General features: G+C 42.1%; 1 protein-coding gene across 1 annotated transcript in view; it reads left to right on the top strand.

The window, feature by feature from the left end:
• The window catches only part of LOC149462899 (uncharacterized), a 31941-nt gene extending 16605 nt beyond the window's left edge, over window positions 1–15336 (top strand). The window contains exons 3-5 of the mRNA XM_089676309.1: window positions 5648–5786; window positions 10273–10409; window positions 14712–15336. Coding sequence (XP_089532435.1) covers window positions 5648–5786; window positions 10273–10409; window positions 14712–15224 — 789 coding nt within the window. The 3' untranslated portion in view covers window positions 15225–15336. The remainder of the gene's footprint in view (window positions 1–5647; window positions 5787–10272; window positions 10410–14711) is intronic.
• The last annotated feature ends 1066 nt before the right edge of the window (window positions 15337–16402 follow it).

Here is a 16402-nt window from a genome sequence, read left to right as displayed (position 1 = left end):
GGCCCATCAGTGGTATTACTGGGAGAAACAGTACCCCATTATTGGTATCAGTAGAAGAAATAGCACCTTATTGTTGGTGTTAGTGGGAGGAATAGTGCCCCGTTAATGAAATCAGTGGGAGGAATAGTGCCCCATCATTGGTGTTAGTGGGAGAAACGGTGCCCTGTTATTGAAATCAGTGGGAGGAATAGTGCCCCATCATTGGTGTTAGTGGGAGGAATGGGGCCCTGTTATTGAAATCAGTGGGAGGAATAGTGCCCCGTTAATTAAATCAATGAGAGGAATTGTGCCCCATCATTGGTGTTAGTGGGAGGAATGGTGCCCTGTTATTGAAATCAGTGGGAGGAATTGTGCCCCATCATTGGTGTTAGTGGGAGGAATGGTGCCCTGTTATTGAAATCAGTGGGAGGAAAAGTGCCCCATCATTGATATATCAGTGGGAGGAATGGTGCCCATTATTGATATCAGTGGGAGGAATAGTGACCCATCACTGATATATCAGTGGGAGGAATGGTGCCTATTATTGATATCAGTGGGAGGAATAGTGACCCATCATTGATATATCAGTGGGAGGAATGGTGCCCATTATTGATATCAGTGGGAGGAATAGTGCCCCATCATTGATATATCAGTGGGAGGAATGGTGCCCATTATTGATATCAGTGGGAGGAATAGGGCCCCATCATTGATATATCAGTGGGAGGAATGGTGCCCATTATTGATATCAGTGGGAGGAATAGTACCCCATCATTGATACATCAGTGGGAGGAATGGTGCCCATTATTGATATCAGTGGTAGGAATAGTGCCCCATCATTGATATATCAGTGGGAGGAAAAGTGCCCCATCATTGATATATCAGTGGGAGGAAAAGTGCCCCATCATTGATATATCATTGGGAAGAATGGTGCCCATTATTGATATCAGTGGGAGGAATAGTACCCCATCATTGATACATCAGTGGGAGGAATGGTGCCCATTATTGATATCAGTGGTAGGAATAGTGCCCCATCATTGATATATCATTGGGAAGAATGGTGCCCATTATTGATATCAGTGGGAGGAATAGGGCCCCAATATAAGGATCAATGGCAAGAATTATGTCCCACCGTTGATATCGGTGGAAGGAATAGTGCCTCATATCAGTGGGAGGACTATTACCCCAAGGGCCGGATAAAGGCTAGCAAAGGGCTGCATCTGGCCCTCGGGCCACAGTTTGGAGACCACTGCCTTAGTGCATACCTTTTGGGTAGGCTGCCTACTTCTTCAAGAAATAGTTGGCAATTAGGAAGCGCAGTAAAAATTTTTCTGTATAAAAGGTCTTGACTGTTTGCGAATACTGACACTAGTGGGAAAGAAGGCCCCAATACTGTGATAAGGGGCGCATTATTTTACACAGCCCAAGTGAAACAGATAGGTGAGGAACGCTAATTACAAAATGTATTATTTTAATGCCCTGGTTTACAATATTACATTATCATAAAGGTGAGGCTACATTTTACTGTAAACCCTGGAAGACAACAAAATGTCATTTTTTTTTTCATTTTACTGCAGTAACCCAAAATGTGATTTCTATGAGCTACTGCACTTCACTAAAATGAATAAGCGTTGGAACATGAGTTCAGTGACCAGCAGAGGGAGACCAAGCCTGTATAATAAATCTGACTGCTGTAAACCTTATACCACCCTTCTTAGTGAACGGTGAGAGATCATTGTAAAGAACAGTTCTGTCCAGGGGCGGACTGACAACTCATGGGGCCCCCAGGCAATAGGGGATCATGAGGCCCCTGTGTCCTTGCCAAAACTGAAAAAAGCCTATAAAAAAAAGGTACCAGGGGCATCTCATGGGGCCCCCTACTGACCCCGGGCCCTCGGGCAGTGCCCGAGTTTCCAAATGGTCAGTCCGGCCCTGGTTCTGTCATACTCCCCACACAATGATCTAAAAGCCATGATAACTTAGCAGGAATATCAGGATCTCAAAAGGATATGTAAGGTGAAGATAAGTGAAGGTAAAGTAAATGTATGCACGCCTCCAAAATCTCGGATGGCTAAAACCGACATATTTTTTGCCAAATTTTTAGGCAAAAGAACATCTCTGACAGATCCAATTTTTTTCATTTTAGCTAGGAACTAAAAATTATAGCTTCATTATACAAATACATATTTTTCTGCATTCACTTGCCTACATACTCTATGATGGGTATCATCAGCAAAAATGTGTATGTAGATGGAGTTAACCAGGCAGCAAAGGGAACAGGTGTCCCAACTTCTCCCTGTATGCAGAGTAAGCAGGAACTACAACAATGCAGTATTCTTCCTCCAAAGTTCAGTTTTTTACAATAGGGCACTTACAGTGCATTCAGAAAGTATTCAGATATGTTGATCATACCCCCCCTTAATCTTCTCAAGAGAGAATAAATTCAGTTCCTCTAATCTTTCCTCATAGCTGTGCTCCTCCATGCCTCTTATCAGTTTGGTTGCCCTTCTCTGTACTTTCTCAAGTTCCCTAATGTTCTTTTTGTGAATTGGTGCCCAAAACTGAACTGCATATTCCAGATGAGAGAACTCCAAAGCAGACAGAGGCTTTCCCAAGAGTGTGCCCTGCAAAATGATTCCAATAGTGGTGAGGTGGGGGCATCTAGTGATGAAAGGTGAGAGCTACACCAAAATCTCACTAGAGGAAAACAATGAAAACTAAAACCTCTTACATATACTTAAAAAAAATACATCTCATAAACCCATAACATACTTATTCCAGTGTGTTTCCAACGTTTGTTAGACAAAATTTGATAAATTCACAGTTTGCCATGGTAAACCTAACTAATGCTACTTCACAATAATGTTTAAAACTAAGCAATGCATTCTTTAAGAAGTTATGAAACTCTGGAAGATGTGCTCTCACTGCAGAGGGCAAAGTACTAGTAACTAGAGTGGTCTCACTGCAGCTGGACTTCCTCAATTACTAACTTATGAAACCTTGTTCTACACTGTGCCTATATGTGGATGCATCCATCTTGGTAGAGGAGCGGGGCTTTGCTTCCATTTGTTAGAGCCTCCAGCAAGGAGAACAGTGAGCAGCACAGTAGTAAAATCACCAAATTGCTTGAGATTAGCAGTCTTAGATAGCAGTGACTTAGATCTCACACATCAGATATATAGCTTTGAGGCTGCAGGCAGAGAAGGGCCCAGGCATGCTCATATACTGGAAAGTATGCTGCTATTTTTCAGGAGGACAATTTTCAGGGTACTGCTTAAGCACAGTTAACATTTGTTAATGTTCTCTATAACATAGCAAATGTTCACTTTTTAAAGCTGAAGTTTAGCTAAAAGCTTTAGTCACATCACTTGCCTGTAATGAAGCATGCCCCACATTGTGCAGGCAGTTGGATCCTGGAGAAATCTTCACTGCAGGAATGCCCTGTCCTCTTCTTGACTCGAATTGCCTCATGCTGTAATGGTCTACAGCTTCTGGTCTTAGAGCCGGTTCACAGCTTGAACTGCAAAGGTATGTTCTGTGTGTTCCTGTGTGATTCATATGCAATCCGGGTTCAGTGTGATTTCAGCCCATTCATTTCAAAATCGCACCAGAACGCAGCAAAAGTAGTGCAGGTACCATGCAGAGCAACTGGACTGCACTGCAACCTGAATTTGGGGTGTTAGCACTGCACTGACACCCACTGCAGATCGCAAGTGCAGTGCATTATGAACATGGTTCAGGAAATGCTCACAGATTGCGGGTTTCCCACCCCACAGGGCTTTATCACACCATAAATCGCACAGGAATGTGATATGCATTCCTGTGCTATTCACATGCGATCTAAGTGAATTGCAATTTAACCGCTAGCCTACAGGGCACTTATACCCCCTTCCTGCCCAGGCAAATTTCCAGCTTTCAGCGCTGTTGCACTTTGAATGACAATTGCACGGTCATGCAACACTGTACCCATATGAAATTTTTATAATTTGTTTGTGACAGATAGAGCTTTATTTTGGTGGGATTTAATCACCTCTGGGTTTTTTATTTTTTTCTTAAACAAACCAAAAATCACTGAAAATTTTGAAAAAAAATTTTCTTAGTTTTTTTTTTAAATTTTGTAAATTTGAATGAATTTTCTCTTTCACTGATGTGCGCTAATGAGGCTGCACTGATAGGCACTGATAGGCTGCACTGATGGGCACTGATAGGTGGCACTGATGGGCACTGATGAGGAGGCACTGGTAGGTGGCACTGATGGGCATTGACAGGCATCACTAATGGGCACTGGAAGGCAGCACTCATATATGGCACTGATAGGTCGCACTGATAGGCGGCGCTGACTGGCACTGTTAGGTGGCACTGACTGGCACTGTTAGGCGGCACTGATAGGCAGCACGGATGGGCACTGATAGTCAGCAATGATGCACACTGATAGGCGGCACTGACTGGCACTGATAGGCACACTGGCTGGCACTGATAGGCGGCACTGACGGGCACTGATAGGCGGCAGTGATGCACACTGATGGGCGGCACTGACTGGCACTGATAGGCGGCACTGATTGGCAGCACTGATAGGTGGCACTGACTGGCATTGATAGGTGGCACTGACTGGCACTGATGGGTGACACTGAAAGGCAGCTCAAATGGGCACTGATATGTGACATTGATGTGGCACTGATGGGCACTGGCAGGTGGCATGGATGAGCACTGAGGCAGTTCAGATGGACACTGATAGATGGCACTGCTGGGGCTACACTGATCATCAGTGCCCTGATGATCTGTGTACATGTCCCCTCTGTGGAAAGCGATTACCGGCTCTCCTCTCCTCTTGAGCTATCAGCGTGACAGCTCGTGGGGAGAGAAATGCCGATAACCGGCTTTTCCCTGTTTTCATGTGATCAGCTGTGATTGGACACAGCTAATCACATAACCGAGCTGCGCATGCGCTGTTAGAATGGGAGGACGTCATATGACGTCCTCCCAGAACGAAAGAACCGCCTTGCGTCCGTCATTTTACTATATGGCGGGCAGGAGGCGGTTAAAGAACAAAGGTATACCGCTCAGGCAAACAATCCAGATCAATCCACAACAGGTGCAGGCTCTGGCTCGCCACCACACATGATGCAGCAGGAAGAAGGGTCAGCCGCACACCGGGGGATAGATGAATATAGTGTGTATTTATTGATCCATAGGACACACAAAACACCAGGACATGAACACAGGACCTGTTAACGCGTTTCACACAATCTTGTGCTAAATCATAACCAAAGTGCTATTTAAGCCTATTCATTTGAATGAGCTGACATCGCACTGGACCACAGAAAAAGTAATGAATGCACTACTATAAAATACACACAGCAACCGGATCGCATTGTGTTTGTGACCTGCATTTGGGGTGTACAGGACAGGAGTGTACAGGTTAGTTAAACCTTAGCTCAAATACAAAAGGCAATGTAAAACTTAACCAGAGAGGCACATAGAGGAGGATTTTCTGGTGAATAAAGGGTAGCAATACACTGGTACCTAATGTTCTTAAGAAGGAATTTTGGTAATTTTTGTTATTAAGAAGGAATTTTGGTATTTTGATATGTGGTTCAAAGCAAGGATGCCTGCCAGCTATGTTTACATTCGGGTATATTATTAACATTATACATCTTTTTTTTTTTCCTAGTGGCTGTTTACTGAGGTCACACATAAGAATGTATGGGAGACAACACACCTAGCGCCTGACCATTACTGCATCAGTGTAGAGATGAAGTTTGAGGAAAGAACAAGTAATCCAAGTCCAAAGGTCTGTGTTAACCTGAATGGTAAGTACAGTACATTTTTATGTCTGGGTGATAGAATATGTTAGACATCTGGGGTCTTGTTGGTGTTATCTTTTATTGGAATGGGCCAAGTGACATTTTTTTAAGCTCTTCTCTACTGAAATAGCTTTCAATGTACACTGTGAGAAACTCACAGTGTGCATTAGAAGCTGCACCCCTTTCATTCCTTGGATTTCAATCATGGAGGCTCAAAATTACATGTGTGTGTCAGTGAGGGCAGTCTGTATGCAGATACAGCCTACCTAGGAATGCCCATTCCTCTAGACTGACATTAACCAGTTATAGCAGAAATACTGAAACAGGGCGGCACAAGTGAGCAAAATCACGTGTGTATATATATACAGTCATGGCCGAAATTGTTGGCACCCTTGATATTTTTCCTGAAAATCAAGTATTTCACACAAAAAAGGTATTGCATTAACACATGTTTTGCTATACACATGTTTATTCCCTTTGTATGTATTGGAACAAATATAAAACAGAGGCAGAAAAGCAAATATGACATAATGTCACACAAAACCCCAAAAATGGGCTGGACAAAAGTATTGGCACCCTTAACTTAATATTTGGTTGCACACCCTTTGGAAAACATAACTGAAATCAGTCGCTTCCTATAACCATCAATAAGCTTCTGACACCTCTCACCCGGAATTTTGGACCACTCTTCCTTTGCAAACAGCTCCAGGTCTCTCTTATTGGAAGGACACCTTTTCCCAACAGCAATTTTAAGATCTCTCCACAGGTGTTCAATGGGATTTAGATCTGGGCTCATTGCTGGCCACTTCAGAACTCTCCAGCGCTTCTTTGCCATCCATTTCTGAGTGCTTTTTGACGTATGTTTGGGGTCATTGTCCTGCTGGAAGACCCAGGATCTTGGACGCAAACCCAGCTTTCTGACACTGGGCCCTACAGTGCGACCCAAAATCCTTTGGTAATCCTCAGATTTCATGATGCCTTGCACACAGTCAAGGCACCCAGTGCCAGAGGCAGCAAAACAACCCCAAAACATCATTGAACCTCCACCATATTTTACCGTAGGTACTGTGTTTTGTTCTTTGTAGGCCTCATTCCGTTTTCGGTAAACAGTAGAATGATGTGCTTTACCGAAAAGCTCTATCTTGGTCTCATCTGTCCACAAGACGTTTTCCCAGAAGGCTTTTGGCTTACTCAAGTACATTTTGGCAAACTGTAGTCTTGCTTTTTTATGTCTCTGTGTCAGCAGTGGGGTCCTCCTGGGTCTCCTGCCATAGCGTTTCATTTCATTTAAATGTCGACGGATAGTTCGCGCTGACACTGATGCTCCCTGAGCCTGCAGGACAGCTTGAATGTCTTTGGAACATGTTTGGGGCTGCTTATCCACCATCCGGACTATTCTGCGTTGCAATCTTTCATCAATTTTCCTCATCCGTCCACGACCAGGGAGATTAGCTACAGTGCCATGGGTTGCAAACTTCTTGATAATGTTGCGCACTGTGGACAAAGGCAAATCTAGTTCTCTGGAGATGGACTTGTAACCTTGAGATTGTTGATATTTTGCCACAATTTTGGTTCTCAGGTCCTCAGACAGTTCTCGTCTCCTCTTTCTGTTGTCCATGCTTAGTGTGGCACAGACAGACACACAATGCAAAGGTTAAGTGAACGTCTCTCCTTTTTATCTGCTTTCAGGTGTGATTTCTATATTGCCCACACCTGTTACTTGCCCCAGGTGAGTTTACAGGAGCATCACATGCTTGTAACATTCTTATTTATCCGCAGTTGTGAAAGGGTGCCAATACTTTTGTCCAGCCCATTTTTGGAGGTTTGTGTGACATTATGTCGAATTTGCTTTCTTTCCTCCCTTTTTTTGTTTTGTCCCAATACACACAAAGGGAATAAACATGTGTATAGCAAAACATGTGTTAATGCAATACGTTTCGTGAGAAATACATGATTTCCTGGAGAAATATCAAGGGTGCCAACAATTTCGGCCATGACTGTATATATATATATATATATATAAATATATATATATGATTTTGCAGTCCCAGGTAGGGGGCATGCGTGCCCTACCCATGCCGTCATAAGCAGCCTCGGCTGTCAATCACCAGGTCCCGGCTGGTGATTACTCGCTGGCACCCGGTGATCGCCGAGTATTTCCGACAGGGGAGAGACCTTTATGTAAACAATACAGATCTCTCCCCTGTCAGCTCCTGAACACTGCTTTGTATGGCCATACAAAGCAGTGTGCTGACAGTGAAGCACACACACAGCCCCCATAGTGAAACAGTATACAGCACACAGTTAACCCTTTGATCACCCCAGATGTTAACCCCTTCCTGCCCAGTGACATTAGTACAGTGTCAGTGATTTTTTTTTAGCACTGATCACTGTATTGGTGTCACTGGGGATGTCAGTGACAGCAAGTCAGTCCCCCCCCCCCCCCCGTGTCAGAATGCCTGCAGCAGTCCCGCAGTCCCACTATTAGTTGCTGATTGCTGCCATTACTAGTAAAAAAAAAATTCTGATATATACCGCCATTTGTAAACACTATAACTTTCACGGAAACCAATTAATTTACACGTATTGGGATTTTTTTTTAGCAAAGACATGGAGCAGAATACATTTTGGCCTAAATTTATGACGAAATTAGATTTTTAAATTTTTTTATTGGATATGTTTAATAGCAAAAAGTCAAATATTTTTTTTTTTTTTCTCAAAATTGTTGGTCTCTTTTTGTTTATAGCACAAAAAATAAAAAGCGCACAGGTGATCAAATACCACCAAAAGAAAGCTCTATTTGTGGGGAAAAAAAGAACGCAAATTTCATTTGGGTGCAGTGTTGCATGACCGCGCAAAGTGACGCAGTGCTGTATCACAAAAAATTACCTAGTCAGGAAGGGGGGTAAATATTTTTGTTTAAAAAAAAAAAAAACAACATTAGCAAATTGAGGGGAGAGAGGAACCAGCAAGGGAAAATAGAAACCGATTACACTTCAGCTTTAAAGTGGAGTTCCAGTTAAAACCAGGTACTCACTCCCCTCTCTACTCCAAAAAGTGCCAAATGTGGCAATAGTGGAGGGGGGGGGGGGGGAGGAGGCAGAGAAGTGAAGCTTCCCCTTTTGGGTGGAGTTCTGCTTTAAGATTAACACATCCTGAAACACAAGCCTGATCACAAATTTTCAACTTGGGATTCTTCTGTATGCCAGTGTATAAGTCACTGGGACTCATTCAGACATTTTAATGTGCAGTATTTCACTTATTATCTGCCTTGTGTCGTCAGTCTATTTATATTGAATAAGCTAAGAATGCACAAATATTTCAGCATATGCACTCTTTTTTTCAATGCACTCAACTTATTGTCGAGTGATACATGTGTTGCAGTATTACACAGTAAAATGCATGTTGCCACAATGCAATATTCTGGAAGGGATTCAAAATCTCTCACAATGCCATCCAGAATTACACTGTATTCATAAGTGTCTTTACTGTGCTGCCTATGTATTCATTCTTCTACATTTGTTGCCTCTGAAGTTCATCATACACTCATGTCTGCAACATAGACAATTTCCAACATCACTAACACATTGGTAATTTCGGCACATAGAATACTTCAAGAAGTATCCAAAATAAAAAAAAAAAAAAGTAGTGGTCATTCCAGGAATGCACAACAGAAAAAAATCAATGATGCTATATTCTAAAAATGGCATATTTTGCTAATATTAATGAAAATATATTTTTTAAAGAATGCATAAAAGGGGGGCTCAATCCTTTGAGCCCAATAACATGTGTAGGCGGCCGCCCCTCCCTCTTTTAATTTAAAAAAAAATTATATATATATATATATATATATATATATATATAGTTACTATGCCTTTAAATTTAAAGAGAGCTTGAACGGGAAAACAAGTAGCAGGTGACCTGGGAGAAAATTCCAGAAGGTCACATGACTAGTGGAAAGTTCTAGAACAGTGGGGCTCATTATATAAAGGAGCTTCGTCGGTGGGAGATTGCCAGCTGGTCAGTGTCAGTGCAACGAGCTCCCTCCCCTTTTTTGTCGCAAGACACGTTATGTGGTATTGTCACCCTTTACATTTAGAGGGGGACTGTTGTTATATTTATTCAATTTGAGTCCTTAACGACTGAGCTATTTGATTCTTATTTGATAACAGAAGTATAAACTTGATTATTAATTAATTATTTATAGTATTTGCTGTTATTTATTTATTTATTTATTTAAGCCAATAAAGTGCCGCAGCCAAAATGTTGCCATTCAAGATTGTGTGTGTATTTATTTAGACAGCTATATATTAAGTATTCAGGAGAGGGAGAAAAGGTGCGGCCTGCATTCCCATGTTAACGTATTCAGGTATTTCTATTGTATAATGATATCCTCTTGGTTTTCCCCTTTATAAAAAAAATGCAAAATAAAAAAAAAGCTAGCACCAATAATAATTTAAACCCTTTTTCTGTAACATTATCTATTCTACAGACCTGGCGCACAATAAAGTCATTTGGGGATCTGCTGTTGCCATTTGTGTTTCTTTGGTAATACTTGCAATCCTAGCAGTTTACCTCATTGTGTATCGGCATGTGTTACATCCCAAAGCACATCTTCCATCAAATCTGGTAAGCTGCATGTATATTTAGACAAAAAATATCATTCAAAGATGCTGATCTATACAACAATTCATTCTATAGCAAATGTCTGATTATTTGAAAATACAATCCTGGCAGATAGAACGTGCTAGTAGCTAGATTTTAAATGGCCCACATCCCTAATCAGATACAATAATAACTCCATAAATTTCCCATGGGACCTTTAGGGCCAAAATGTGTAAACCAAAATCATCGAAATTAAAAATACAACAATCTTTATTTACAATGTTCATTAAAAGACATAAAATACATAATGGCTGGTGAATTCAACAATACAATATAGCATAGAATACCCAAAAAAGTCGCTGATCAGGGAATAATTATATTATTTCCACGATATATCTGCACTGATCCCAGAATAAGAGGCCAGTTCTTGTTCAGGGACCAGTGTGGATATGCCAAGCACTGTGGAAATGCTATAGTTTTTCCCTGATCAGGGACTTTTGGGGTATTCTATTCTATTGGGGGAATTTAGGTAACTGGTGCACTCAGAATCTGGAGCAGCTGTGTATCGTAACCAATCAGCTTCTAACTTCAGCTTGTTCAATTAATTTGACAATAAAACCTGGAAGCTTCTATGTAGAGCTACATCAGATTCTGTGTGCACCAGTTTTAATCAATTACCCTCATTTTACTGTTGAATACACCAGCTGGTATGTATTTTACGTCTTTTAACCACTTTCCCTCCGTCCTATAGCAGAACTACTGCTACAATGCAGCAGGACTGCGCAAAATCACTGCGAAAAATTAAATTCCAATATATATACTGCCACTTGTAGATGCTATAACTTTTACATAAACCAATTAATTTACCAGTATTGGGGTTTTTTTTTTTAGCAAAGACATGTAGCAGAATACATTTTGTCCTAAACTTACAAAGAAATTAGATTTCTAAATTTTTTTATTGGTCAAAAATATATATATTTTTTTTCAAAACTGTCAGTGATCAGACGTGATACTGCCAAAAGAAGTCTCTATTTGTGGGGAAAAAAAGACATAAATTTAATTTATGTACAGCGTTGCATGACCACGCAATTGTCAGTTAAATCACAAAAAATGGCCTGGTCAGGAAGGGGAGTAAATCCTCTGGAGGGCAAGTGGTTAATGAACATTGTAAATCAAGATTGTTGTATTTTTAAGTTTGATGATTTTGGTTTACACATTTTGGCCATAAAAGTCCCATGGGAAATATAAGGAATTTTTGTGGATTATCTGACAATAAATGCTTTCAGGGGTAATGACATCACTGCTCTAAAAATTTGTTTTTTTTTAATTTTTATGTTTAAGTTGTCACAACTTTTCAAATAAAGTCAAACGTTTTCCAAGATATTTTATGTACATTCTCACAGTAAGGCATATATTTTCTAAGGAAACCCAGATTTTCCATCAAGTGTAGCTGGTAGTGTGGGGTGGTATATCAAGGCTAGACTTGTAGCTGGTCTGCGTAGTAGGCATCTCTGGGTGCTTGCATACATTTTTACATTCTTTGTAGTCATAGCTACAGTGTAGCCCAACTTTTTCATATGTTGTAGCCAGGGCCGGATCTAGCCTGTCTGATGTGGGGGTGCAGTAAAAAATTTCAGGGGGGGGCAGAAGCTATTAGTTTGTAGGACAGTGTACATGGGGTTATCAGAGAAGAGGACAGTGTGCAGCTGGACAGTGTACAAGAGTCAGTAGGGTAGTGTACAGGGGGTCAGCAGAGTAGACAATGGTCAACAAAACATATGACAGGGATCAGCAAGGTGGAGAAAAGGGCTTATCAGGTCAACAAGCTGGAGGTCAGGGGTCAGCAGTGCAGAGGACAGGGGTCAGCAGGGCAGAAGACAATGGTCAGCAGAGAAGAGGACATGGTCACTGCTGGCAAAGCACTCAGCAGATCTCCTCCTCCCTTCCCCACACTGCAAACAGCCTGGGTACTCCGAGCTCCTCCACACCACAGCACATAGCTGAGATTGGATTCCCTTACACAGCATCCATCTGCACAGGGTGTAGCTGGCTACAGATTGAGGCTGTGTCTGTAAGGAAATTCAACCAGCCATGTGCTATGAGGGGAAGAGAAGATTTGTTGAGTGCCCTCATTTCATGGCTCACCCCAAAAAAATCATCCCTCCTAGCACACATCATATTATCCTCAAATTTCAGATCTTAACAGAAATCCTCCCTTCCAAATCCCCCCTCCCAGCACAAATCCTATCCCCCCTCTTAACATAATCCCCTCCCATTCCCCTTCCTAGCACAACCCCCTCCAAATTACTCTTCCCGGCACAAACTCTCCCTCCCCACCCAAGTCCCCCCAAAATTCTCCTTCCTAGCACAAATCATCCGCAGCCCTCTCTTCTTTACCCAAATTCCCCCACCTCCTCCTAGCACAAATTCCCTCCTCCTCGAAAAAATCCCCCTCTTAGCCCAAAATCCTCCACCCCCAATCCCCACTCCTAGCACATATCCAACCAAACTCCCTTCTTGCACAATTTCCTTCCCAATCACCCCACCTAGCACATACCCCCCCAATCCCCTCTCCTAACACATATCCCCCCCAATCTCCCTTCCTAGTCCTAGCATATTCCCCCCAATCTACCTTCCGAACACATATCTCCCCAATCCCTCCAAACACATATCCCCCCAGTCCCCCCTCCTAGTCCTAGCATATTCCCCCCTCCAATTACATATCTCCCCAATCCCTCCAAACACATATCCCCCCAGTCCCCCCTCCTAGTCCTAGCATATTCCCCCCTCCAATTACATATCTCCCCAATCCCTCCAAACACATATCTCCCCTAATCGCCCCTCCTAGATCTAGCATATTCCCCCCCCCCAATCCCCCCTACAAACACATATCCCCCCAATTCCCCCTCCAAACACATATCTCCCCCAATCTCCCCTCCTAGTCCTAGCATATCCCTCCCCCCCAATCCCCCCTCCTAGCACATATCCCCCTCATTCCTCCTAATAGCACATATCCTTCCACCCGAATCCCCTTTTTTAGCAAATATCTTCTCCCCCCCCCATTACCCTCCCCAGCACAAAGTCTCCAATCCCTCTACCTCTCATTACACCCTCCAACCCCTCACATTATGTTCCCCACCTTTAAGTCCCCCCCACAGGAGATAAGAGAGAGGCTGTGCAGTGTCCTGCACCTCCTGTCAGTGCAGCACTCCTCCACACATACAGAATCATTAGTTTGGGCTGCACACAGTGTAATTAACAGAACTCTACCTACTCCAAGGACTACTCATGTCCCGGCAGGAGGAAAGGTGCATAGGGCGGGGTAATTAAACTGTGTGCCATCTGTGTGCCATCCTGTGTGATGTGCTGTGTGGAGGAGCGCTGCACTGACAGGAAGGGAGGACACAGAACAGCCTCTCTCCTGTCTACCACTGCTGCTGTCTGAAGTTTACTAATCACAGTTCACTGCACCAGGCTGCACATTCCTGTGTTGGGATGGGGAAGAAACTCAGCCGGCCGGGGGGGGCACAACAGAAATATGGGGGGGCACAGCCCACCCCAGCACTCCCCTAGATCCGGTCATGGCTGTAGCATCTCATGTGGCCTTGTCTACACTTGAGACCGGAGGCAGTAAGAATAGGCAATTGAGTTGCAGTTTTATCGTCCCCTTACTTCTCGCCTTAATCTAATTTGGCACATTTCTGTGACTGTGATGCTTTGCTTCATGGCAAAAATGACACCATGGATTGTGTTCACATGCAATATGGCCAAATGCAACCCAAGCAAATTAATGGGGCTGGGCTGCACACCACCCTGCACCCAAATATAATGTACACAGTTGCAGCACTGTGGCTTTTAAGGGTTAAAACAAGTGGCAAGGAAGCGGTCTTACAGTCCTTGCATATTTGAGCTCAGAGAGGGGGAGGGGGAAGCAACACACGCAGCCAGTCAGTTGAGATGCAATGTAAGATGCCTGCTGATAAGAGGAGGGAGCAGAACGACAGAGAGTTGCTGTCATCAGTGTGCTGCTTCTCCTTTCACTGTCCAGTCACAGGGTATGGAGAAGATACCTGAAAGTAAAAGTGAAACTGCAGCAGAGAAAGATCTAGTCTCCTGCTCTGTCAGGCAGAATTGTGCTGTGTGCTGTGCTGTGCTGTATAAAGTTCAGGATTGGATGGACAGAAATACAAATCCATTTGGCAAGTAAAATAACTTCCTTTCTTCTATGTCGTGTATTTAGCTGTTTGGTTTGATTTGAGTTTAGCTTTAATATAGTAGTCGTTTTACAATACATTTTTAACATTTATAAATTTCTGTTTTCAATAGAATTTTAATGATGTAAAAGCAAAATCAAGCGCTAGCGACTACAAATCAGATGAAGCATTTTTGGCTCCCTCAATATTTGAAGGTATGGAATTTGGCAAACACATACTGGACTCTGATAACAATGAAGAACATCCTCAAAATAAACGATATGTCTCAACTGAAACTTGGAGATCAGGTTATGTTAACTTCAGGCAGAAATACACTGATCAGAATTTTCCTATAAGTAAAACGGTGGAACTTAGAAATTCAACATATGGGACAAATGCTGCAGAGGACTGTGTCCTGGACTATCCAAACACTTGGATTCCACCAGAAGCAAGGTATACAAAGGCCAAAGAAGGTCTTCATTATGGACACATTTGCAATGAATACGATTACTATAATCACCTAACAGCATTTGAGCAGGACTTTAGAAAACCAAGCCAGCCATATCTTAATCAGGAGGAAAAGATGCATTGTTTGTACATGAATGAACAATTTCGGGCCTATACCAATATTTCTGGTGATGCCTAAAGTCAACAGCCAGCATTTGCCTTTTTCCATTTTATAAGAAATTAGTAATGACTTTGTTTAAAGGAGAGATTTTAGTAAATGCAGGAAATAAATGTATTCATCTTTCACTGTTCTCCTAAGGCTAGACAAATCAATTTTTTCAAGTTTTATAACTGTAGGAATGTGAGATGTGTCATCTTTGACCATACTACTCATATCAGAGAGAGATCTGGCCAAACCAGTTAGACTGGTTTGATCATTTCTGAGAAATAGAGATGGGCAAAGGTGTGCAATGAATGGAATGTTTGCAAAGCTAGGTTGAGGAAGTCTTTTAAACATTTGCTGATCTCCATCCATTGGCTAAAATGACTAGAATTACTACATCATGATGGGTTGAATTTTTCCACTACATACATATTTAGACACTGACGAACTCCTTGCTTGCTTGCTAGAAACCATCTCAGATATTATACTGTGATTACTAATTTGGCCCACTAGGTGGTGGTAGTATTCTTCCTAGTGGCACTACAAGGTTATGATGTCATTTCTTGTCTCTGTGCCTATTGTTTTCTACTAAAACAAGAAGGGCACAGCCATGTGTCCACCACAATTATGACTGGCAAGAGACATCTTATATATATCTTATATGTTATGGATATCCTAAATCTGCACAAGCTTTCCAACAGAAACATTGATTTTTCTGGGCTTTTTACTTTTATTCTATAAATTCACCACTCTATTTTTCTTATGTAATAGTTTCAGTGTGATGGCTTTCCCCTTTCCTCTATCCTAGGAGAAATGGATGACTAAAGAAGGTCAGCTAGTATGTGTGGCTTGATGATCTTCCTTCAGTTTTCTGTAAATAACTGTAGCAATTAGTTGTTTTTTTGCACAAAAGTCTTGGTTTTATACTGTATCAGTATACGTTAACTTTTAACAGGTCAAAGAGTCTAAACACAGAGGCTGAGTGTATCTATGTGACTGATTTACTAAAGACAGATAGGCTGTTCACCTTGCAAAAGAAGTTACCCATAGATTAGTTAGTATGGTGAAAAATAATTTTGCAAAGAATACCCAATCACATGAAAGTAAAATAAAAAAAACAATATTTTGTTTGCATATGGGTGGATGGTGAGCAGACTATTTGCCTTTAGTAAATCAACTTGAATGAGTTGGTCCAACCTTTGCAGCTATAACAG

Source organism: Staurois parvus, unplaced genomic scaffold (genome assembly GCF_062004578.1).
Source record: "Staurois parvus isolate SC_StPar_1 unplaced genomic scaffold, SC_StPar_1.0 ptg000165l, whole genome shotgun sequence".
Taxonomy (NCBI): Eukaryota; Metazoa; Chordata; class Amphibia; order Anura; family Ranidae; genus Staurois; species Staurois parvus.
The sequence above is the reverse complement of the archived record's forward strand: the minus strand, read 5'-3'. Positions and strand labels throughout refer to the sequence as shown.